We start from the raw sequence: 25,983 nt of genomic DNA, 5'->3' as shown, positions 1-25,983 counted from the left end.
CATGGAAAAGAATCCCTTCCTTGATGCCATCATTTTCACAGATTCGCAAATATTCCAAGTTGGGAGGGACCCACATGGATCATCAAGTCCAGCTGAAGTAAATAGCTGAACTCAAATTCCTCCATATGAGCACTGCAGACACCCACCTGGATGGGCTGGACCTTCTTTTGTTGCTTTTCTCATTCATATTTTAACTTTCCACCAGCTGAGCATCCTCCCATGGTGGCACCTTTTGCCTTCCCACTCACCAGGCACCCCTCACCTGCCCATTTTTCCAAGCTTTCCAGCAGCAATCTGTTCTTTAGCACAGTCTTATCCCTGCTTGACCTTTTATTGTTTAAGCTTTACACTATTATGTTTTACACAATAATAGACAACAAGATTGCCCCAGAGCCTTTTTCAACAGTTTTTTGGTTTGTTTTATTTTTTTTTTTCCTTTTTGGAACACAGCTTGAAAATGACAAATGCCTCCTGATTTGTCTCAGAGAAATGAAATAGTTCACCTGTGGAAGGAGGGAGCACTTTTACTGCATCCTTGTTAGCCAAGGAAAGATTCCCTGAGTTATAAATTGTATCTGGAAGAAAACTTTGAACAGAAATTGCTTGGACATTACTCTTTATTTAAGTGATTAAAACTGAAAGTATCATCTTGCATTTGCATAAAATGAGCATCTGGATTGAAAACCTCTTTCTTCTGCATTTTTTAGAAAGATAAATTAGCAAGCAGCCATTTCTAGCAGGAAAAATCTTTTTTTACTTCCTATGCTACCTTCTTGGTTTGAAATGTGTCATGTACATATACAGACCCAAAAAAACCACCAGAAAGACTCTCTAAATTTGAAATTTTTATTATAAAATCTTTTATAAATCACATCCTTTCCGTTGAATTGCTTCTGGAAAATTTCAGTGAAAGCCAGATTTTTTTGTTATCAAACCAGTCATTCCCCCTCTGTCCTTTGTGCAGCATTGAGAACCTAAAGGTGAAACTAGCTATGAACCTTGGTGAAGGGAACAACTCTGATTTTCACTGATCCCTAAGAAAAATTCTGTGAGAGTGAGAAGAATGAAACACAAGTCACAGCTCCAGCCTTGTTTAAGCTCTCAGTGCTTTGGTTGCATCCCCTGTTGCCATGGCATTTGGAGCCCCAAGGTCCTGGTGAGCTGCACATCCTCCACTGTGCATCCACATGGGGATGGTGGGTATGGCAGGATGAGATGAATGGGACACACCTGGCCCTTGTTCCTCCTCCAGACCATGCTGGAGGTTATTTGGGGAAGCAGCAACAGAGAAATGCTTGCCTGGGAAGCAATCTGGAATGTGCACTCCTCTTCGTTTACCTCCTCCTTTTTTCCCCAGAATAATTACTGAGGTTACATGTAGTCTCTTGGTAATTTCCCAGATGTGTTGTAAGGTTTTTTCCTTGTCAGTACCCACTTATCAAGCTTAAACTCTAATTATACTTATCAGTGCTGAAAATTGCCTATTATCACTACTTAAACTCTCGCTAATTGTAAGAAATACTTTCTTAGCAAACTGTTAGATGATTTTACTTACCATCTACATGTAATAAGCTCCACTTGATTTCTATTTTTTCATTGAAACTCCCTCTTATTTTTTTACCTGTGTGGCTGCTCCAGGGGTGAGCAAGGTGGTGACAGTGGACATCAAGGGGAACTGGCAGCGCTGGCTGAAGGTGCGGGATCTCACCAAGGGCGTCACCTATTTATTCCGAGTGCAAGCCCGAACCATCGCCTATGGACCTGAGCTGCAAGCCAACATCACAGCTGGGCCAGCAGAAGGTGAGGGGGAGGGGGCTATAAAAACAAATCACAAGTCACAGATCACTTCTACTAACACAGGGCGCCAGCAGGGAATGGTGCACTCAGGCCTTCACGTGAATTTGCAGTTCCAAGGAGAAGCTGAGTCACGGGACGTGATTCAGTGCATTTCACAACTGCCATGAAAAACATGTTTCCTTTTTTCCTGGAACCTAGAAGTTTCATGTGAATAAACAAAACCCTGTAAATAAATCATAATGCAAACAGGCCAGCCAGGGATTTCCAAGCTGCAGTCTGACAGCACAGTGCATAATTTTGACTGAACTGCTCTGTAGTGGGAGGCAGAGCTGGAGTAGCTGCTGAAACCAGCAGAGGTTCCTGGATGCAAAACCAGAAAGAATTGACAATTGTTCTCTCCTGACACGCTGGCTTATGCAGAGGGAGAGATCTGTGGATTTCCTGCTGTGTCAAGAGCAGCTGCAGGGCAGCACTCCCTGCCTGGTTCGGTGCCTGTACCCAGAGCTGGTTTTCTTATTTGATCAGTGACTTTGATAAACAGATAATCCAACAAGGTAAATGCCCTCCAATGATACCAGCCTGTCAGATAAGTCACAGAGCATCAGTGCAGTGGCCACAGCTCTGTTTGTTTCTCACTTCCAGTCTGGTGAACTCTCACACCACGCCACAGATCAGATTCCTGTAGATCAGGAATCCTTTCTAACGTGGCCATGGCATCTTCCCAAGCCAGTGGGCAGTGCCTGTCCCCATGAATCTCTCCATGAACCTCACAGGCTGGTTTCACCTCTAAAATGAGAACTAGCAGCAGCAATGGGTAAAATGAGAGTCCTTTTTCTCTTACCTTCTTAACACAGAAGGTGTAACTCTTCCCCTTATTCTTTGGGTTAATCCCTATAGAGCTGCTTTGATGATCCTAGTGGGCCCCTTCCAACTCAGAATATTCTATGATCCTATGACTGTAAACCCTACTGAAATGTAATTGCTGGTACTGAAGCTAGTGAAAAAATCAGGCCAGTAGCCCATAGAGCTGGTTTATGTTGCATATTTGTTGACCAACACTGCAAGACAATTTTTTCCCTCTCTCAGCAGAAGCAATTCATGCTGCAGTTTAATGCCACCTTCATTTGCTGCTCTCTTTTCCTCCTTCAGGGTCTCCTGGCTCCCCTCAGGAAATCCTGGTGACAAAATCGTCTTCTGGGCTGACACTGCAATGGACTGAGGGAGATTCAGGAGAAAAACCCACAACTGGCTACATTATAGAGGCACGACCCTCAGGTGAGCCCCAGGAAATGCAGGGGTTTGATGTCATCAGTTCCCTTCCTCCAGCCCCTGCTGAAGGGGAGAGGTTGTTTATCATCCCAGTAAGGGAATGGGATTTTGTGAGAGGATGTGTTTCCAGCCAGTATTAAGATGTTACTGGTTTATTATGTAGTTTAGCATATTTTCTCCTCTTTAGGAGTAGTCACAGAAAATTACCCCGACTGCTCTAGCTTTCACTGTGCTACATCACTGGAAAATCATCCAACAGATGAACTAATATAGTTAATAATTGAAACTCATTTAAATGCTTACAGCATCTTTCAGGAGCAAGGACTAATAAGTATTTGCAAGCTGTATTTTGAGGACCACAGATAGAAATCAGTCTCCTTCTGCAGCAGAGCACAGCAGCTAATTACTGTTTTAATGTTAATAATAGGGCCAGGGCTTCAGCAGCACATACACATTTCTTCCCCCATTTGTTCTGCAGGGAGAGCAGTGAGGCAGGGGAAGGAATCCCCCATCACCACAGTTTTTCTTGGTGTTTTCGCAGAGCTCCTTTGCTTCTGGGATTTGCATCTCAGTGAAGCTGTTCTTTGCTTTTTTCCAGAATGTTCCCCCACTTGGACAAGGCAATTTTAAAAGTCAGTGTGTGCTCCAGCCTGAGCGCAGCTTGGTCCCCCTTGCAAATTCAAAAAGCACAGATTTCCTGGGAACTAAGTCATTAAGGAAAGGCAGTGAGTGCTGCCAGGCCTCTGTGTAATCTCCCTTGATAACTTCCCTCCACTCTGACTGGGGATGTTGATAACCACTCTCTGGGTACAGTTTCCAGCTGGTGGTGCCTCCACCAGCTCCTTGTTCCACGCAGGCCGTGTTTGAATGTCACCAAGTCAAAAGCTTTGCTGAAGTCAGGATATATGATGTCTGCTCTTTCTCCTCTATTGACAAGGTCTGCTACTCTGTCACAGAACAAAATTAGACATGATCTATGCTTGACATAACCAACTTGGCTGCTGGTTCTTCCTTTTTCACTTCTAGGTGCTTGCATATTGCTTGATTATATATTGATTAAATCAACGCTTATCTGTTTGATTATATAGAAGCTTGTTTGTGTCTTGAATGTGAGGTTGCATTTAAAACCAGTGATTTTAATTACATTTAACCAGATCAGTAAGAAAATTATTGAGGTCATCTCTGAAGAAGCAGATTTTCGTACCTGCATCTGATAGAATTTGCTCTGTAGTGAGGCTCTTCTCTGATCCTAAACATTCTTTTTTATTTCTGTCATTTAACTTGGCAATTGCTTTCAAAATAAAAGCAAATACATACCTTCTCAAAGCATTGGGGCTTCCCAGAGTGATCAAGTTTGCTTTCAATTAGAGGCATGACACTGCTGTGCTTCTGTTTCACCTACATCAGCTTTTTGAGTTCTGTGCTTATTTCGTCAGAGGTAGAAAATATTTTCTTATTTGAACAGCATTGTTAGCAAGTTAAAACAAACCTGTTCATTTCAAATCACTCACCAGCTTACATTTCCCCCAGCCAGGTTTTCTGTGAGTCAGAGTATTTCAGGGGAGACCTGCAGCCCATGTACAGATTGTCTGCATTGGAAATCCAGCCTGTGCGAGTGGTGACATTGGGAGCTCATCCCCTCAACTCCCCGTTGGATGTGCACAAACATTTCACAGCTCATGGCTGTAGGATTTGGGGCCCACTCCTTTTGAGTAGGAAGAAAATAGTCCCTCCAAGGCAGGTCTGAGCTGCATTAACCCTGGGTCACTTCTGCTGGCCCCACTCCACTGATCCTGGAAATGCACACAAGAGGTCTCATTCTCCCGCTCTTGCAACCTGACTGTTGAGGCATTTAATTCCTCTTCAGATTATTTTAATCCTATTAATGCTGCTGTAGCAAATGAACTAGGCATTTGTATGCTGGATTCTCATCCTTGGTTCTGGTTGCAGCTGTAGGAAGCATGAAATGTGATCCAGGAGAGGAGACAGACTAATTGGAAGATTTGCTTATTCCACCCAAGCCTCGGCTTCCTCTCTGTGCTGCTTTTCTTCCTCATCTCTGCACACAAGAGTCTGAAATCTGAATTACGAGCTTAACAAAAGCAGGGAGCTAATTCTTCCTCTCAGGGCTGGTCATTCAGAGCAGCTCCTGCTTTACTATCATTGTAAGAAATTGCTTTTGCATGTTAATTTATACAGGCAGTAAAGTGTGGATTGGAGCAACCTTTGTTTTTAAGGAGGAGTTGTTCCAAGAGAAGAGCAGTTGACTTGTGCTCTTCACATAAAATGAAGAAAGGAAAAGATATTTATCCTTCTGAGGTCAAAAAAGGGGGCGTTGAGCAGACAGATGAAAAGCTTTAGCTTGTTGCCAATATTTAAATGCAATACCACTACCTTAGTGTTTCACATCTCAAGTGTCATCTGTTATAGGCCTCATTACCCCAAACGTTAAATGCTGTATCATCTCATTTTCCCTGCTGTAGCTCCCTGCCAAGACTCTTCCATCAGAGTAGGAGGATGGCTTTCTGTCAGAAATGGCAAACCCTACTCCTTTTTGTCACTTCCCTTTGAATTTTTCGGAGCCCTGCTGTGTCTCCCAGGGCTCCTCTGCCCTGCTGGGTTTAGCAATGGTGGCAGCAGGCAGCTGAGACTGCTCATTTGATTTCCCTGTTCTCTGCTGGCTTTATGGAAGGTGACCAGGCTCAGTACCTCCTCTGCATTTTGAGTACACCCACACACAGGGATGAAGCAGGCAAGCCAATATTTTTTTCTGAGTGATGTGCTAGAGGAAGACATTACAGAAACAGAAAAGTTTTTCTTTTCCTTCAACTTCTCTGTCCTTAGAGAAATGGATTCCAGTTTAGCTCCCTGTGCATTACAAGAAATGCAATTAAGCAGGCTCTGTCTCTGCCACTGTAAGTGCTCCCCAGACATCAGCTGGGCTGCCTGAGGAATGGGGAATAGATTGTGCCCTCAGCTTTTATATACAGAGCAAAAGACAAATGGCACAGTGATGTTAAGGAGAAGCTGGCTTCACCCCTCTTTCCCAGCTCCAGGTCCCACCCAAAGGTTCCTGTCACTGTGGCATGTGGCCTGTGCATTCCCAGCAGCCTCACCCAGAGCTGCCTTCCCAGTGACCCCCGTCTGCAAGGGAGGTGTTTGTGAAACACCCTGGGCATCCACGGGCCAGGAGTGCCCCTGGATGTGGAGCTGCCCCATGAGACATCCATCCCTAGAGCAGCTGTGTAGGTGTTGGATCCATCTGCCCCACAGAACCATTTAGATTGGAAAAGACCCTTAAGGTCATCAAGTCCAACCATAAACCAAACTCTGCCACGTCCCCCACTAAACCACATCCATAAGTGACACATCATCCTGGCTTCTGTCACCTCAGAAAGAGCCTCCCTGACCCAGGACAAGTAGAGGGAGATTTCTTTTTCTGCTTCTTCTCCCCACCACAATTTTGGGCTTTGTGTGCTTTTGCCAAGCAGTGGATGATGTCAGGCAACTGGGAGGAAATTGCATCTAAATGGAATGGTCTGAATTGGAAGACACCTTAAAGATCAGCCAGTTCCATCCCCCTGGGATGGGCAGGGACACTTGCTATTAGACCTGGTTGCTCCAAGCACCATCCAACCTGGCCTTGGACACTTTCAGGGGATGGGGAAGCCACAGCTTCTATGAACAGCCTGTACCAGGGCCTCCCGACCCTCACAGGGAGGAATTTCTCCCTGATATCCCATCTATCCCTGCCCTCTGGCAGTTTGAAGCCATTCCCACTTGTCCTGTCACTCCATGCCCTTGTAAAAAGTCTCTCTCCAGCTTTCAAGATGATGAGTTCCAAGAAGGCAACAGACATTTAGGGAAAGAACACATCTACTTGGAGCGGGAATTGTCTACCTCATAAATGCTGGGCTCTGCTTCCCACGCCCCGAGGGCAGCTCTCACTTTAGTTTCCTTTCTGGTGTCTTGAGTAGTGTTTTTCTGTTTTCTTCCTTTTCTATTTATTTTTAACCAAATGAGGGAGCGCGGTGTCAGACATGGACAGGAACCAGCAGAAGTCAGTAAATTCAAAGTGAAGGGTGCAGCTGCATCCCTGGCATCTGCCATGGGGCCTTTTTCGCTTCTGCTGCCGAGCGACACACTGGGGCTGACAGTTTGTCAGCCTTCACTTCCCATTCTTGTCCTTCCACTGCTTTGCATGATAATCCAGCCCTTTGCCTCTGACAAACACACAGCCACGTTTTAATTGTGTCCTCTGTAGGAGGATCACCAGTGGCTTTCAGCTGGGCCTTAACTCTCAGCAGCTTCTCCCCTCATAAACCTTCTAATGTGTAATTAGGAGGGAGCTTTATGTCCCAGCTCTCCTGCTCTGAGAGGGGTTGGCTGGTGTTTAAAATAACTGACAGCTCTCCATGTCTTGGGTTGTCAGTGGCTGGATTTAGTGGAGCTGGGAGCCTCCCTTGCTGAGTGACAGCTTTATTTAGCGGGGAGACCCTGATTAATGGCCTGTGATGCCGGGCTGGCCCACGGGAGCAGAGCAGCTCCTCTCCAGTGTGGGTTGGACACGGCATTGGGGCAGAGGTGGCTTCGCCTTCCCCTGTCTCTCAGATGCTCTCCCTGTGCCTGAACTTTAAGCTCAGATGGGACAGAGGCATCGAGGCTGGGAGGTGAAGAGCAAATCTCCCATCAGGAGTTAGGATGGGTCAGGGCTGGGGAAAACTGACAGAGACAAGGAGCAAAGAAATATCTTTCTTGTTTGAGGAGTACTTGCTTTTGCATCACATGTTTAAGAAGCTGAGTGCCCAGTGAAAGGCCGTGGGGAGTGAAGATGGGGACTGATGTGACTGAAAAGAAAAAGCAAAGCAGCCTCCGTGGGGATGTCCCTCTGAGCCCTGCACCTGAGCCCTGCTTAGTGTTGCAAATTTGCTCTTCTCTGTGGTTTCTAAGAGTTAATACCCAGCTGATGTCCCAGCCACGGCATGGGCACCTTTCCTCCCTAGACTGAGCAGAAAATGCTGTGTATGGTGCACTAATGATCTTCCACTGAACTGAAAGGCCAGCCTTTGCTATCACAGGTGACCTTCTAATGAATTCTCTTTCAGTTGAGCTTCTAACATTTAGAGCATACCTGGTTTTGAGGATGGAGGGAGAGGTGCACTGAAGTAATTCACAAGTGTGTGTTCAATATTTAATTTCAAAGTTGACTACTGGAATAAAGGGATTTTTTAGTTTGGGTATATCTGATTGTGATCATTGTTTACAAAGAGGGGTCTGGATGTTTCAGATGGATATAAGATAAATTAATTGAGGCTCTGGAATTAAAAATCTTGCTGGCCAGGGCTAGGGAAGCCACAGGCTATGCTGTGCTTAGGGTCAGCAGTGGGGAAGATGTAGGACATCTGTCCAATTTAGCTGCATCAGCACCTCTCTGGAGCCCAGGGATAATGAGCTGGGTCCCATTTTAGAATCATTGAGGTTGGAAAAGAAAGACCTTCAGGATCATTGAGTCCAACCATTAACTCAGCACTGACAGACCTACCCCAAGGAAAAAAACAAAGTTTTGACAAAGATTCTTTCAGGGAATGAAAGGGAGATGGGCCAGTGACTACATGGCCACCAGCCAGAGCATCTCTGAGTCCCTGTGAGACAGAAATGCCTCTGAAGAAACATCCACCAGCATCCTTTGCTGCCCCACACCATCGCCACCATGGCCAAGGGGACTGAGAGGAGGAAACGCAATGCTGACCTCTCAGGGGTGGTTTTCCCAACTTACTGCAAGCTTCACAAAGCACTTAAATATACACTTCTTGGCCTGTTGGGTTTTCTGCACTGTGCACCCTGATAGGTTTGAGAAAATGAGTGAGAAAGTGTATGTCTGAACAGTTGTGTTTGTTGTAATGAGTGCTGAACATTCACTTTTATTGTTGCTTTTTCTTCCCCTATTTAAGTGGCTTTGAATGCAAACAAATTGCTTTTCAGACAATTCACAATGGGCTCAAATTCTCTTATTGCTGTTTACAAATGTGTTTATGAAAGCTTAGGCAATTCTAGCAAATATGGCAATATTTTATAGTCGTGAGATGCATCTTCTGAGTATTGGTGGCTGCAACAATCCAACTTTGAAAATGCATCCCTCACTCCACCCTCTTCAGAGAAACTAAATCCCAAGCTCCTGGTTTTATTACATTGTAACTTTATGTGGTAAAATAATCTCAGCTTCTATTGCCCTGTAAAAGGGAAGTCAATATTTTATCTCTTGTTTTACAGCCATTGTAATACCCAGCTAATACATAACAATGGTACATTATGATAACTTCATTATAGTCTGATCATGCTGGTGAATAATGTATTGGTCCGAGTTTTAAGCATGGCAGGAAAATTACCTATTTTTATTGTTCTTTGGTGTTTCTCAAATGCAGCTGGAACAATAACAATGCAGCCTGCTTTTTGCATCTGCTGAGACTGCCAATCCTCCTGACCAGCAAAGCTGTAGTTTGGGGCTGTTACTCATTGTGTGTGTCACCAGACGTGCAGCGCGGTGCAAATCACCCAGCCAATATTTACTGGTGCCAAAGCTAAAACATTCACATGGAAATGCACCTGCAGTGTTAATCAATCCATCTTTGCTGCTATTCCCTGTGGCACAGGAGCAGGCTGAGGGCCAGATCTTGCTCTGTTACACCAGCACAATTCTGGAATCGCTGCAGTGACTCCAATTAGGTTACACTCAGGTAAAGGCAAAGCAAATGAGAACAGATTCCTGCCTCACACTGCAGCAGCAGAACGAGTCACAGAGGGTAACAGTGCTGGCTCCTGCTTTATTGTTACCTTGATAACACCTCGAGCCACCGAAGTCCTGCTGCTGCCGAGCCACGCAGTGCAGGCTGTCTTTCAAAGCAGGCAGCTCCCACACTGAAGTCCTGTGGTGGAGAGGTTGTCATCCTATTCCCACTGCTGTGGGACATGGAGAGCAAAATAGGTATTGTTGAAACAGCTTTGATAGCTAAAAGTAAAAGCCCAATGGGATGCTTGTGAGGTCAGGTCTGTGAGAGCTGCGCTGAGTAGGAGAGCTGAGGGTTTGGCCCCATGTGTAGACAGAGACTCCATTTTCTCAGCAGAAATGCTGGGCACCAGTTTTTACTGGGAAGTTAATCAGTCATAATAATGTTTGATTCCTGCCCTCAAAATTTCTGAGTGGTATTTTAAATTATAGTTGGTTTTGTTGCTGCTGGTACCAGCATCCATCTCGTTGAAAGTTTTGTAGTCAAACAATGTAGTCAAGTGAATGTGAGGTTACAGGTGTGGATCAGGGATGGGAATGGTGCCTGGTCAGGATGTGAATCAGGATTAATGCCATTATGGCTGTGGAGAGCCAAGATTACCCTAATGAAATGTTCCCATCAGAATGGCATTGTGCTTCTAACAATTTCAACAGCTTTATAAAAATAAACAAAACTGATTTCTGTTTAAAACTGCAGAGCACAGAGTGCAGCACCAGCTCTGTGCCATGCAAAGGACTCATCGCTGTTGCTGTCATGGAGCAAGCAGCACTCCAGTGACACCAGTCCCCCGGCACCACAGAGCCTCCCAGGACTTACATTAGTCTAAGCCTCACTTGAGTGCTTCAACAACAAAGCAAATTTTGCAGTGTAAAAGGCAAGCAGAACCTTTGTGATCAGGACTCAATAATGTTGCCTTTGGTTTACGTGATCTCTCAAATGCCAGATGTGCTGATGGGTGACCTAACCCAGTCAGGAGGGAGTGGCAGCTGCTCCAGCCAGCTCAGGTCTCTGTGGGTACTGCTGCTGATTTTAGACACCCCTTCCATCTGGGCTATGAAAAGCTCCCATCCTGAATTAATGCATTCACAGATGGGGCTTGCAGGCATTCCGATATTTGTGCGTACCACAGGGCAGCCTCCAGGTGAGCGTGTCCCTGCCTGTGGCTCCAGCACAGCATTGGTGACATTGGTGACAACCTCTCTGACAGAGCAGGTGGGAGTGCCAGGGCACACAGCTGATGCCATTTCTCTCCTTGCCGCTCTCCTAGACGAAGGACTCTGGGATATGTTTGTGAAGGACATCCCTCGCAGCGCCACCTCCTACACTGTGGGCCTGGACAAGCTCAGACAAGGAGTCACCTATGAATTCCGGGTGGTGGCTGTCAACGAGTTTGGCTATGGAGAGCCAAGTGTTCCTTCTGTGGCAGTCTCAGGTAATCATGGATTTATTTTAAAAGTCTTTTTCACTGGAGTTTCCTGAGGCTGAGGGAGAAGAGGAGAAAAAGAAACAAATCAGACTCTCTAGTTGCAGCAAATAATCAAGGGCAGCTTGTTTTAGGATAAAACTGGAGTAATACAGTGGTGAATTAAGGTCTGAAATTACAGTATGTTTGATTCTCAAGAAGAAAAATGTGCATGTGCCATTTTGAAGCTTGATAAAGAACTACTCAGACTGTTTATGTCAGATCTCTTGTCATAAGACTAATTTGTAGAGTCTGCAATTTGTTTGCTTTTTCTCCATTCTCAGTCTCTTTTTTGTTTGCTCTGCTTTCTTTTTTTTTTTTTTTTTTTTTTTTTTTTTACTCTGGACTCTGGTAAACATGTTCTGTTACTTTGTCTTTAGCTCTCACAAATACAGAAGTGTAGCTTCACATTATTCCTGACAATCCTTTGTGCTGGCAGTCCTGCTCCAGTGTGATGCCTCCAGTCCCCCTCCACCAGAACAGCTCATTTGTGATGCTCTGGGGCTCTTCCCACTCTCGCTGCTCTCTGTGCTTACTCCCAGTTACAGGGCCATGACCTAAACACGCTTCCCAAATCTTTGTGAGCAGCCCAGCCCTCTGGTTTTCTGAAAGGGCTTGAATACCTTGAAAATCAAATTCCTCTCGGCTTGCCTGGGCTGGGCAGCTGGAGTGCCTTGGCCTGTGGTGAGGTGAGAGACCTTGCCCTTGGGAGGGCTTTGCTGGGTCTCCTCTTCCCCTGCTCTACTCCAGGTTGCTTTTGAGCCATCGGTTTCATCCTTGCTGTGTCAGCAAAGACAAGGGGAATAAAAGAACCTGATAAAGCGGCTTTGTGATTCAAAATTCTGGAGAGTCCTGAGAACCTGGCAGTGCTCCAGTATCTGGAGTGGCTTTTATCTCTTTGCTGCTCCAGTGAAAGGCATGAACACCATTCAGCAACTCCCCAGCAGGCAGGAGAAGCAAGTGCTGCTCTCGCCATGGCGGCTGCTGCGCTTGTCCCGACACAATTAACCACTTACCCCAGGAGAGCTTCCATGGATTTCACTGTGAGCGCTACCCCTGCTTTTCTTCTGCAGGACAAGGGTATGGACAACCCACTTCAAACACTAAGAGTCAGTGTTTTTCCTGTCTGGGGTTCAGAGAGGCTGTAACACAGTGTAAAGGACCAGCAATCATGTCAGTCTTTCCTTTGCTCGAAGACATTATTCCTCTGAAGCAGGGCATGCGTCTCCTTGTGATGCTTTCTATAAATAAACTGCTTGTTTGTAAGTTCTCCACTTGAACAGAACTATTTAATTCACCTCCTTTTGATGCTTCAGTGTTCCTCTCAAATTGCTGCATGAAAGTAAGAGGCTTCCATTGAGATTCACAGTCATAAAAGTATAAAGCATTTTAGGCTGGCCACTTCAGCTGGTACAGGGAGGTATAAATTGCCCTGAATCTGCTCATCCCAGCATGGCTTGTGCAGTTTGTCTCTAGGATTTTATTGGCCTGGACTGGCCTCCTAGCAAAGAAGGAGCATGGCTGTTTTTCCCTGCTGCAGAATACCCAGTGATCTGGAACAAATTTGAGCTCGTATCGTTGGGCTTAAAACAGATTTTTATTCAGATCCAGGCTTGGGACAGTCAGGGAAAGAGGGAAGGATGGTTGGGTGGTTCTCCTGGCATCACCCATTCCTGCCAGGTGATGTTCCACCTTAAGGACTACAGGGAAAGTATGTCAACTGCTGGCTCGTGCTCAGAGGCTGCACTTCTCCCCAGAGCTGAGGGAGCTCAAGGGAGGACAAAGAGAATATCACTGCAGGAAAACAACAATACCTATTACTTTAAACCAAGACTGGTGAGGTAACTCCAGAAAGGGGAAGTTAGTGTCATTTTGTGTTTCCACTTGAGGTCAAGTGGGGTGAAATTACCTGAGACTGCACAAAATCCAGGCAATTGAATTGATATCCCTGTGCTGCACATCAGGCTTGGCTCAGTGGATGGAGAAGTGATATAGAGTAGCAGTGAATGTTGGAAGTTGGAGTTAATGGAGGTACTGAAAGATGCTGAACCAAGTGTGCTTTGTTCCCTGGCACTAGCTGTATTTTTCAAAGAGCCACTGAGCAGCATTTTGGCAAGGTAAGCCTCCCAAAAAGTGGAATAATCATGGGTCATGGCACATGTGTTAGTGGTTCCCTTGACCCAGGAGTGCTAAACCTGCAATGGTCAATAAATGTAGGTGTGCAGAGCTGTGGGAAGAAACCTGCCTCTCCTCTCCTGGTGATAACTTAGCTAAGGGCCTCTGGAGCTGCTCCAGGGGTATGAAAGGTGCTTGTAGAGAGGGAATTGGTTGTAGAGAAGCTGTGGCTGCCGCATCCCTGAAGTGTCCAAGGCCAGGTTGGACAGGGCTTGGAGCAACCTGGGGTAGTGGAAGGTGTCCCTGCCATGGCAGAGAGTGGCACTGGATGAGCTTTAAGATCCCTTCCAACCCAAGCCATCCTGGGATTCTGGTTTGGAGCTGTGATATGCTCCTGTTCTCTGCCATCTCAGAAGGGTCAGCAAGCCCCTTGAGAGTCTGAACCCCCTCCTCTCCCGAGCACCATTGTGGAGTCATTGTTCCCTGTGGGGAACAAGAGAAATTTTTAAAGGGGCATAAAGAGGAACTGTTATTTGTTTTTTGCTCTTTCAGCACAAACAGAAGCCCCTTTCTATGAGGAGTGGTGGTTTCTGCTGGTGATGGCTCTCTCAAGCCTCATCCTCATCCTGCTGGTGGTGTTTGCATTGGTCCTGCACGGCCAGAGCAAGAAGTACAAGAACTGCAATGGAGGTAAGGCACCATCTCTGTGCTGTGCAAAAGTCTCAAAAGCTGTGGGAATCAGAGATGCCTTTCCTTTGAACCTCTGATTTCCTCAGCAGGGACTGTGTTAGAGCTGTTTTGCTTGGCAGAAGACTTGGAACTTTTTGCTGTCTGGTTTGGTAGAAATGGCTTTTGCCCCCAGCCCCACTGGATCAGGGTTTGGACACTGACCAGCTCAGACAGGACAGACTCTGGAGGTCCCAGGGACTGCAGTAAAAGCCAAGGAGTCTGGGTCAAACACTTGGGAGATAAGGAATAAATAAGGAATTAGCTGAGCCTTTGTTTAACTTTGGCATAAATCCCTGATAGACGGGGAGAAGGAGAAAGATTCTGCTTTTCCATGGCTGTACCAGTGCAGATATTCTAAACCTCTGTGTGTGAGGGCTATACAACTGTTCCTTTATATTGAGTGCCCTGCATCTCACATTCCTTCCCTAAGTCAAGCTGCAGTTGCTGGGCTGGGGGCCAAGCAGCCAGGAGGTGTCTTGGTTATCTGGACCTGTTAGATTTTAACATATAGTGAGAACCAAGCTTTGAATTTTCCTTTAGTGATGATTTTTACCAGTCTCCTTTCTTGAAAGGAAACAGGAGTTACCTGCTCTGTAACTTGGAATGTCAAATAGTCCCCTTTGAAAAAAGCCTCATTCTTGAGCTCTGAATATTGTTTTTACCTTTTCTTCTCTCTACATAATAAAGTCCTGGAAGGGTTGTTCACATGTGTATTTCTCTGATAGCCTCCTCCACCTGCAGCAGGAAATTCTCTGATGCCAGGAGGTGCCAGAAAAGGTACATTAATGAAAAGGATCAGGTGGATGGGTCTCTGCACTACCTGTTCTTAGGGATTAATGTAATGAAGTCTTCCAGGCAGTATTTAGTAATTCAGTCCCAAAGTGAAGATCTTCTCTTTCTTTGTAATTCACTTCTAACAAATGTTAGAAATCAGATTTCAGTCCCATGAGATAGAAGATGTATGAGTACCATGGCATTTTACCAAGTTAATACTATTATATATTTGTATGCACAGCCCATAGGAAATCTCTCATCTTCTTAGTTTCACTGTGTTTGGGGGACAGACATGAAAAGGCAGGTCTGACCTGTGCTGTCAGATATCTGTGTTCACAGCGCCTTAATGCAGCTCTGAAATTGAAGCTGAGGATAAAGCACCTGTCTGCTGCAAAGTGGCAGCCAGCCCTTCTCCCTGGGACACGGGCTCAGCTCACACCTTTGGGATGACAAAGGATGAGCAGAGCACAGAACAAGCTCCTGCTAGATTTGATCACAAGAAATAATATACTGGGCTGTATGCTCCTTCTTCTTCCCATCCTGTCCCAGTTCCTGCCTTACATTGTCTGGTGATTTCTCCCTGCCTGATTCCCATTTCAGCTGTGGCATGCTTTTCCCATTTGCTACCCACTTGCCCTTCCTCTTGCTTTTTTTCCTGCCTTTTTTCTCTCTCCTTTTCCTCTTTTTCTAGTTTTACTTTCCCTTGCTTTACTCCAATCAACGTGGAATGGGATTCACAGCACCTGATTAAGGACATCTTTAGTAGCCACCTAAATTAGTTATCAGGTTTCTATTTATAGTCAAAAATCAAGAATAAGCATTTTTGAAGCACAGTTTATCTGTGCTATTTTAGATACTTCTCTCTGAATGAAATCCATCCATCCATCCATGACTCCTTTCTCCTCTTTTGACTTCCTCTGCCTCTTCACTTTCCTGATACTCTCCTTGCCTTCACTCTGTTCTCACTTGCTAGGAGAAAAAATAAAGAGAATTTCAAATAATTAATGATGTCATAAAACAGAAAGAAGGACGAGTTAGCTCCTGCAGTTCTATTTGGGGGAAAAGTGTTTTTGTTTCAACTGAACCTTTCATTTCCTGGCTCCAGGTAAAACCATCTCCAATGTGGAAGAGTCAGTCACCCTGGACAACGGAGGCTTCACTGCTCTGGAGCTCAACAGCAGACACCTGAACATCAAGAGCACCTTCTCAAAGAAGAATGGAACCAGGTAAAAAGCTGGGAATGCTGTGCTTTTGCAATGTCTTTTTTCTAGCTTCAAGCACTGTTAAGGACTCAAAAGGGAGAGACTGAAGAATCCAGGCAGGACTTAAACACCCAAGTCTCTGCCTCAAGCTGTGATTCTGGCTTCTAAGCACGATTTCATTAACTCCAGGGGAATAACAACATCCCAATCACTCATCCTTTGCATTTCCTAGGTCTCCTCCTCGGCCAAGCCCAGGGGGGCTGCACTACTCTGATGAGGATATCTGCAACAAGTACAACGGGGCTGTGCTGACCGAGGGCTTGGGCCTCAATGAGAAGCCCCTGGAGGTGTCAGAGTCAGAGGTAAGGATTTCCCTCTGCCTCACATTGCACAGACACCACAGAGAATCATTTCCATGCTGAATCCTGGCAAGTCTTTGAAGTCCCGGTCCCATATCTGCATCATGCTGTGTGGTCACTGTCTGTCTCAGGGATTTTAAAAGGTTCAATTCACCAGGCTGTTTGCATCACATCTTAAAATAAAAATATCAAAGGGAAGAATGACAAGCAGGACCCAGCCAGGGCAGATTCCAGACCTGGCCTTGGCAGATATTCAGTTTTCCAGAGTCAGGTGGAAAGATAAGTGCAATCAGTCAGACAGGGAGTGCTGACCTCTGTCAGGGATCATCTGCACATCCCTTTCTGCCTGTGGGCTGCAAACTTGGAGCACTTTTGGGAAAACACACATCTTCTGCAAAATAAGCAGCTACTGTCTTGTGGGTGAGGTTAAAGGTGAGATGTGCTTTGCCCTGTTGCACTGACTGCAGTGTGAGTGTGGTTTGCAGTTTCACAGCTGCAGCAGTCAGATGAGTGGCCGGAGTGGTGACAGCCACTGCCTTGGTTACAGAGGGAGTAGGTGGGGAGTGAGTAACTTGGTCATGGCTGTGAGGGCCCAGCATTCAGCTCTCTGAACACCCCAGCCTTGCCTGTAGACTGCTCTCCACAGAAGGTGGGTGTTTGCCAGCATTATCCATCTGGCAGGGCTCCATCTTGTGTTCCACATTCCCTGTAAGAAGGAATAAAGTGCTTGCTGGCTGTGAAAGTCCAGCAGTGACCATGGGTGAATAGACAAGACTTCAAAGGAGATCCAGAAAGGTAAATCTGTCTCTAAAATCAGATGCTGTCAGCTGAGATCCTGATGAATCCAAACTGACAGCGCAAGAAGCGAGCAGTGGGCCAAACCATGCCAAACCTGACCCTTCCAGCAAGAAAATATCACGGGCAGCAAGTCGTGAAAGAAGATGACAGTTTTCATCTGGAGCTTTTCTGCACCTGCAGCTACAGCTGCTTTTCCTGGCTACCTAGCTCTCACCTCCTGCTAATTACCACCGACAGCCTGCTGCTTTGTGCTGCCCTGTGGCCGACCCGTCGTGCAGGCAGCTTTCCTTGGTGCAGCTCAAGCTGCTGTCTCTGCAATGCTCCAGCATTACCCTCCAGATTAAACCCATAGTGCTTTGGTCATGTCACTGTAACAACCCAGCATTAAACCTGTCATTAAAGCAGTTTGCTGAGCATGATCGTGAATTTAGCACTGGCACCTTTTGACATTAATTTCAATGTCCCGTGTGGTATTTCCTGGTGATGTGCAGAAGTCTCCTTGCAGGGTGTCATTATGCCTTCTATATGCACTGTTTGTACAGCAGGGAATGATGTGATTTTGGGGTTTTTTTTCTCAGGCTATTGATATTGTTTATTTACTGATGTATTGCTGTCGAGCCTGAAGGTCTCAGTTGAGATTCTGGTGTTTTTGTGAATGTGGGTGTGCACGTGAGTCTGTGCATAAAATATGCCCCTGTTTTTCCTTGGGGCTTGGAGATGCAGCCTGCCTGTATAATGTCTTTGATGCTTGTTTGGGGTTTTTTGTAGTGGGGAGTGTTTTTAGTCATGAAATGTTAATATGCTCCCAGTAGAGGTAGCAGTAGGAGATGCTGCCTTTTGATCAGCCTGGAAATGCTGTTTATGTTGGCAGGTGCAGACAGGAGGTGAGGGTGAGTTGGGGCAGAGGTGGGCATAGATGACTGACCACTCTCTTTTCAAGTGTTCCTGTACCTATTAGCTCTTCCTGTTTGTCTTTTATTTTCTTTTAGTTTCTGTTCTCAGAGGAGATCGTAATAGACAAGCTCTGTTTTCTGAGAGTTTCAGATTTTCCATCTGTCTTAGCGGGCAGAAACATTTGCCATTAGATGAAGAGTTAAAGACGTCTTTTCATGTGAGAGCTCTACCCAGGTTTGGTCCTCTGCAGCAGAGGGTCCTGATGCTGTTTTCCTCTAACACATCTGTGTGTGGGTCTCAAATTCTGCTTAATGTGATGCACATCAGGGCAGGCAGGGACAAAACCTGTGCCTTTGCCTTCAATCCACTTGTCACCGTGTTACTGCTTAGTCTCATGCCTGTTGCCTGAGGTGTCAAGATTTTATATGGAAAAGAGGGAAGCTCACTGGCTGCAAGTCTCCTGGGGTTTGCTGAACATGAAGAACTCTTGGGCTGACTGACTGCACTTAAAACACATCTGCCTGGGATCGTTCTTCCAAGCTCCCTCCTGGAGGGGAGAGACACACAGAAACAAAGAGGAAATCAAGTAGGACTCTTAATATTCATAAATCAAGTGGTGAACTTATTCCATGTCCTGAAAGCCAAGCACCAGTACTGTTAATGAGGTTAAAGAAGTTTAATTGGCGGGTATGGAGCAGGAAACTGCTATGAGTGTAAATTCCAAATGATTAATAATAATAGGCTTTTAGTTAATGAGTGAAGTGGACAAGGCTCTGGACAGATAATCTGAAAAAATTTGGTGTTCACCATGTATAGAAATCTGATGATGTACCTGCAGTGTCATCCAGCCAAGGAAGAGCAGGAGGAGAGGGGAGGCTGGTGCACGTTTGTATGTTCTCACGTGTCCTTGTGGTCTCCCAAAAACTGTTTCCAGGAGAAAATACTCTCACAGGTTGCACACATTATCAGTCAGTGCTGGATGCTCTGGCCTTCCCACTGCTGTCTGCAGCATTACTGGCTTTGGCTTTCTCAGCTCTGTAGGAAGATATTCATTTCCACTAACACTTCAGAGGAAACAGGGTTTAACTTGTTTCCAGTAAAGCTCTGCAGTGATTTTGACAAGTTGGGCACTATGTGGAAACCAGCTGCAGGTGACACATAAAATAAGAGTGGGTTCCCATGTCCAGAGAAATATTTTGCATACTGGGTTACCTTGTCTCTTTTACAGAGTACTTATTTCAGGCCAACAAAAAAAAAATTCCTGCTGTTATCTACATTTTTAGAAGTAATCTTATAAGGCTGTTTCTTTTGTAGTCACTTAAAAGGATAACTGGAACTATTATCAAATTTATTATCACATTTCCCACTGACTAAGCCAACCAACTCTGGTGGCTGACTTGCCTCTGGGCAGCACTTGTGCATTTTATGCTATGAAAAATATACCTCAATAGCCTCTCATTTTCTGTATTTGTTGTTTCTTAGGCATCCATGCACCTTTGGTTGACAGTGTGTAATGTCACCACACACCCAATCACGCTCCAGCCTATGGAGGTTTCCAAGGTAACACAGCCACAGTCGCAGGGAAAAGAGAAAACTGAAAACAAAGCAAAAAGCCCTGCAGCATTTCTATTTACTCAATAGTTTAAAAATCACTAAAGAGTAATCCTTTAGTATAAGCTGTCTGTATTGTCATGCTAAACAGGTTTATCTTACTTCTTGATTCTCATCGGGCTGTGGAATGCCAGTTTAGAGCATTCCTTGCTGATAAGGGTGGTTACTGGAGTCTTGCTGGGAGCAGACCTTAGGAGATACTTCAGAAAAACAGACAACACAGTCAGTTCCTGCCTGTCCTGCAAGAAATACAGAAAAAACCTGTTGTATCAACACTAACAAGCAGGTTGTCCTTTCCAGCATCAGTCTGAATGATGGTGAATGGCTGAAGTTACTGCAGCCCTATATGCTTCATGACAGTCTTTCCTTCTGAAAGACCGTGGCTTTATTTACACCAAATTATTGTTCCCTTTCAGTTGGTATAATGAACTAATTAGTGGAAAAATTATCAGCAAGTGGTATTGTTTTAAATTCCCTCTTTCAGTTCATGGCAAATCTGAGCACACCATATTTCAAATGGTAGCAGCTCATCTTAAAGTGTTCCCAGGATTTCTGGTCTTTATTATGTTGACTTCTGGCAATGTTGAAAGAATTGGCTTAGGAACAGAAATTATATTAGCTTTGTGAGTGAGTGGTTTCTTTGCTTGTGATGGACAGAGCTCGAGTGGCTGCATAAGTACTATTACAGCTATAAAGTCATGTCACATGCTTCTTTGCATTTTCCAGCTTTTAGACGGCTTTATCCAACCCCACAGATCCTCTGTGTCTGCGGGGACACCAGGAAGATTCATAAAGAGCCCCCAGAAGTTTGTGGGGGTTCTTTTGTTCCTCATGCTTGTGCCACCTCAGCTCAGCTGTGATGCCTCTGTTCAGCAGGGCTCTGTTTCCTTGTTGGGTGGCTGAGAGTGTCTGAGTCTGTGAAGGTGATGGTGGGCAGGGGAAGGAGTCAGAGGCCATGGGAGAGCAGTGCCTTGTGCCTTTGGTAGAGAGAGCACAACACAGGAGCTGGAGGAGCTCACACCTCTGGGTGCTGCTTCTGGTGAGCAATCCTGTCTCTGCTCAGGATGCAGAGACTTTTCTTGAACATCATCCCTCAGCTTCCCAGGCATTTACCTTAAAATTGCACTATGGACACACAGCATCGTGTTTGGAGACTGATGCAGAGTGCAATAACTTGTTTCCTGCTGAGGACAGAGGGAACCAGAGGGTTTGGGGATCTTTAGGTGAAATTTGGGATCTTTAGGTGAAACCAGCCGGAGCTGCTGCTGCCAGGCCCTGCCATGCTGCCACATCTGCAGCCATCCATGGCACTCCTGCTGGAGCCCCCTGCAAAGACAGGGCAGTGCTGGCAGGATGCTCCTGGCAGCAGTGCCAAGACTCTGGAGCTGCTCTCTGCACCCACTGGCTGTGAAGTAGCCCAGATCTGGGGATATTCCAGGAATGCTGCAAAAACCACCTGTTCAGGAAGGTCTTTGGAGGGAGTCGGGTGTTGGCTTCCCAAGCCTGGCAGCTGGTGCAAAGGAGTGTTTTTCTAGGAGACAGGCTTGCTCTGTTCCTTCTGGAGTAATTATGAAATGCTGGTAGGGCTTTGTTGTATTAGTAATTACTTGTCAAGGCACCTGAAGCTTTTCATTCTTAAAAATCAAACAGTACATAGTTCCTGAAGAGCCAAAGCCTGGGTAATAGTGGAAAGGAAGTTTTGCAAAGCTGTAAAGAGCTGCTTTGCTCACTTTTGGAAAGCACTGGGAAAAATTTCTCAGCTCTGTCCATCACCCTCTGTGCTGGAAAATGGGCACGGAACAGTATTGAAGCAGCTACCTAAGCAAAGAAGGGGGATGATGGATACTGTGCCCTTTTCAAACGATGGTTCACAAGGCATTTGAGGATTGTTCTTCAGAGACCATTAAAAAGGAGCTTTAGAGGAGGAAAGACAAGTTTTGTGGCAGGCAGGATCAAGAGGGATGTGTGTTTGCTGGGTGGTGTCATAGATCAGAACCACACCAACCTTTTGAAACTAATTGCAGCAACAAGCAGTGATGAGCTGCACTTGCCTGTCTCTCTTGTGTGTCTTAGGCAGCTCCTACTTTGATATTTAATTGCCTCTAGAACTGGCAATGCAGATTATTGAGTGGGGGGAGGGAAAGGAATAAAAGCTTTTGCATGGTCTAGTTGGAGATTTTGAGGGAAGGTGTAAGATGTGGAAATGCCTGGGTAAATGTTTGTGTGCTGGGTGGGATGGGGCTGTTACTGGTGGGAACATCAGTGGGAACAGAAGGAAAATGTGCTCTGAGATTCCAGGGCTGAGGCTTTGCCGTGGTCTCTGTGCTCAGCAGAGACGTACAAGCCCTCTGTGATTCCTCCAGCTGCATCCCAGCAGCAGCACTTCAGAGGAGGGGCAGATGCACAGAGCTTATCTGGTTACATCTCAATAGAGCTCCTGCTTGATATTGATGGGAGCTTTGAAGCTCTCCAGCCACCGTGCATAAATGTTTCAGGGGTAGATCCGCTCTGAGCGCAGAGCTGGGTCTGACTCATCCCAAGGAAGCAGCCCCTCCTGCCTGGCAGCTCTTCTTCCCCAGATTTTGCATTCTCTTTCTTCTGTCCCCACTGGTTGTGTACCTTGTACCACCCATAATCAGCTGGAACATGCAAATAGTGTTATTTGCCTGTAAAAAAGTCTGATTTTACTTAACTTCCTTCCAGTTATAGAACTAATTTTCAATACTTAACACCCAGCGTTTTGTGCCAGTGGCTTGGGCTGGCCACCCCAAACATTGGCCTGGCTAAACAGAGTGTTTGTGTGGAAGGCATCCCTGCTGTCCTTCCATCAGGAGATACTCAGTTGTAACTGCAATATTTCTGATTGTGATTGAAAACTGTTGGTTTTGCTGTGACCTCTCTACATTTCCCTGCATCTTGTGCCCAAGCAGGAGTTCCTGGCTGCCCTTGCACCATTCTGCAGGGATTTCTCTGTCACTTATTATCAGGGGACTCTCCCTCTAGCAGCAAAGTCTGGCTAAAGCAGAGCACAGTGCTTTTCCACAGCCCAGCCTGTACCACACTTGGACTGCCATCCCTCTTACCTTAACATTACAGCTTTAGTCAGCTGGTGATGCTAAATTTGCTTCCCATTTCTTTGCGACCACAACAGGCTAAAATTATCATCGATGCTAATGACCGATTATTTAATTCTATTTTTCCCGATGCCCCAGGTCACTGACTCGGATTACGAGGACGAGTTGCCCAAGCACTCCTTTGTGAACCATTACATGAGCGACCCCACCTACTACAACTCGTGGAAGCGGCAGCAGAAAGGGGTGAAGCAGCACCCGGCGTCCTACAGATACGAGGAGTGCACGGCCGGCGAGGCAGAGCCCTATTTCCAGACTGTCATCACCACACAGAGCTCAGGAGGGGTGTACACCCCCACGGGGCAGCCCGCGCCCGGCTCCCGGACTCCAGTGACAGGATTCTCGTCCTTTGTCTGAGCCGGGACACGGCGGGACAGCCGCAGTGACCGCGTGTGCGGGTGGCGCTGAACTCTGGGGGACCTCTCTGATCAGGGTAGAAACGGATGGGAACACACCTGAGGCTGGGTTGATGGTGTTTTGGTTGGGTTTTTTTGGTTTTTTGTTGTTTTTTTTTTTTTTTTCTTTCTGAAGACAATCAACTCTATGAAAACACGGAGCTGAACTAGCTGAATCTTTGTTTAACAAAACAAAAAGACAAAAAAGGAATTCTGAACAGTGATGATTTTAACCACTTGTGAATAGTAGGGGTTTTTTAACCGCTTTTTGTAACACTGCTTCAGGAAGCAGCTCCCATGCCCTTCTCCTTCCCTCTTTCTTTCTCTGCCCTCCTCCTGTCCCACTGCTCCCAAACAAGCAGGTGAATTCCCTAGATGCAATGAGTGACTCTGTGATGTGATTTGAAGAGAAAACATAAAACCTCCCAGGCTCCTTTTTCTTCCTTTTTCTCTACTCTTGTTTATTTTCTTTTTCTCTTCTTTTTAATTTTTCTCTGTCATCAAAGTTAAGTAGTAAAACATAGAAAATGGTCACATTTTTAGGTGAAAAGCAGACACCTCTCTTCTCCTCACTGCTCCACACATTAGGAATACTGGCTGATCAGTGTAGGCTCAGATGTGTCACCGTGTCTGCTCTAAGCTCACTACTGGTGTATTTATATTCAAATACTGACCTGCTTTTCTTTCTTCTTCAAATGGGACCTGCTGCATTCTTTAAATATTCCAACTCCAGGGCCTTTGAAAGAGGAGATGGCTCAAAAGAGCACTGTAGGCAGTGGTGGGTGAAGCAAGTGGGAAGAATTCAGATGTAAGGTCAGTTTATTTTTGGTGTGGCTCTAATGCTCCTTGTGGACTGTGTGTACTACTTGAATCAGTCATTTTTTAAAAGTCAGAGGACACAACCCAGCAAGCCAGAGGAATTTTTCAATTAAAATTGCAGTGACAACCTAGAGAGTTTACTAATTGATGAGGGTTTTGATCATCAGAGTTACCATGCCCTGCCAACAGAAGTTGAACATCCTTTCTCACACAGACTCTGCAGTTCTGTTTATTAGTCTGTAAAAAAGTACAGAGTGGCAGGGTTTGTTTGATTTTATTTTTTTAGTACAAAGACACACCACACAGACTGGGTGAGTTTTGGTGTCCACAGGTGCCTTTTATTGATTCTGCAGCTTCATATCTGGGAGAAGCAAAAAAGTGTCTCCAAATAAAGCTAACCAGGTTTTTCAGGCTTTGGGGTCATGAATTTACCTTGTGCACATTTACAGCCTGCTCTGTGCACTTGAACCTACAGCCTTTGGAAGGAAAAGAGGAGACTTTTAGTTTATTTTTCATCTTTTTGTACAGCTCACTTTGTGTTTTCTTCTTTTCTATCCTTTTTCTGAGTCTGTCATGTTTACTAGCAAGTTGTTTACTCACAAGTTGTCAGGCATTGAAAGAATCCAAGTAGCAACAGTCCTGGGTCACCAGACTTTTTATCATAAGATTTTGAAAGATGAATTTGGAAGTAGGAGAGTCCTTGCCACGTCAGGATCTGGCATTTTCTTCCAGGTGGATAAGCCAGGAAAATTGGTGCTTGCTTGGTCCTGTCAAGGCTCATGTGGGCGTTGTTACCACAGAAAATTGTCCCTGTCCTCTCAAGGGATGTGGGACATCTGTGGCAGGGGGAGGTGGTGTCTTCAGAGCAGGTTGTTGAAACCAGGCTGCCCAGGGGCCTGGCTGGGAGTATCCTGGTGGCAGAACCAGAACAGGTCCAAGGGCCAGCTCAGCCTTGCTGTCACCTTTCAGTGCCTCTTGGACAGGGCAAACTATCTCAGAACTGCTTTGACTCTTGGGCACTGCCTCCAAGCACTGCTGCTCTTGGTGCATGCACACTCTGCATTGCTTTGGCACTGGATTGCTGTTCCTCTCCAAAGGTTCCAGGAAGAAAAAGTTCAAAACCAAAAACTCCAGTGGGTGTGTTTAAGGGCTTTTGAGTTTGGGATAATGATCTGCAGCTCATTAGATGGCAAGGGACTCGCAAAGACGGCTGAGCCAAAACCCTGTGAGTCATCCCCCTCTCTGCACCTGGGTAGGATGTGTGTGGGATGGAGATGGGGCTCCAAAGAGGATGACTTGGAGTGTGCTGTGAAGAGGAATGCAAAGCAAACAAAAAACCCACTGCCTTCTGTGCACTTTGACTGTTCTCTTAAGCCATATGGACTTTGCTTTAATTACTGAACTGCCAAAATTTGTTTTCAGTCTGTGTTTTTTGTTTCTTAGACAAAATTATGTACGTGACTTTCTGATTTGTTTTCCTTTTCCTTTATCATTTCCTGCATCAGATTACATATTTTAGGCACGTTGTTTTTATACATTTGACACAACAATGCAATTGCTCTTGGAATTTTAATGGCCCTTGTCCAACAGGTGTAAGAGGTAGTGCTGCAGGAGGAGCCCTCCAAGGACCACTGAGGACTTTAGGGATGAAAATTAGTAGGAAGCAGATGGAACACCGAAGACTTTGCTCCAAAGGAAAGCATAGTGTAACTCCACATCTCCTGAATATTGCCTTACACTCGGTGTAAGGTGCAGTTACTCCCTGGGGTTGATCTGATACCACATTGAGGAAAAAAAAAGCAAGAAAACCATGGGGAATAAAGGAAATGGACTTTGTGGCCAC

General features: G+C 45.6%; 1 protein-coding gene across 2 annotated transcripts in view; it reads left to right on the top strand.

Moving 5' to 3' along the window:
• SDK1 (sidekick cell adhesion molecule 1) overlaps positions 1-25,983 on the top strand; it is a 382,650-nt gene extending 356,667 nt beyond the window's left edge. For both annotated transcript variants that reach the window (XM_074553325.1, XM_074553324.1), the window contains 7 exons: positions 1,639-1,800; positions 2,947-3,072; positions 11,119-11,283; positions 13,981-14,118; positions 16,037-16,157; positions 16,366-16,495; positions 23,008-25,983. In XM_074553325.1, the coding sequence (XP_074409426.1) occupies positions 1,639-1,800; positions 2,947-3,072; positions 11,119-11,283; positions 13,981-14,118; positions 16,037-16,157; positions 16,366-16,495; positions 23,008-23,283 (1,118 nt within the window). In that variant the 3' untranslated portion in view covers positions 23,284-25,983. The remainder of the gene's footprint in view (positions 1-1,638; positions 1,801-2,946; positions 3,073-11,118; positions 11,284-13,980; positions 14,119-16,036; positions 16,158-16,365; positions 16,496-23,007) is intronic.

Source organism: Zonotrichia albicollis, chromosome 16 (genome assembly GCF_047830755.1).
Source record: "Zonotrichia albicollis isolate bZonAlb1 chromosome 16, bZonAlb1.hap1, whole genome shotgun sequence".
Taxonomy (NCBI): Eukaryota; Metazoa; Chordata; class Aves; order Passeriformes; family Passerellidae; genus Zonotrichia; species Zonotrichia albicollis.
The sequence above is the reverse complement of the archived record's forward strand: the minus strand, read 5'-3'. Positions and strand labels throughout refer to the sequence as shown.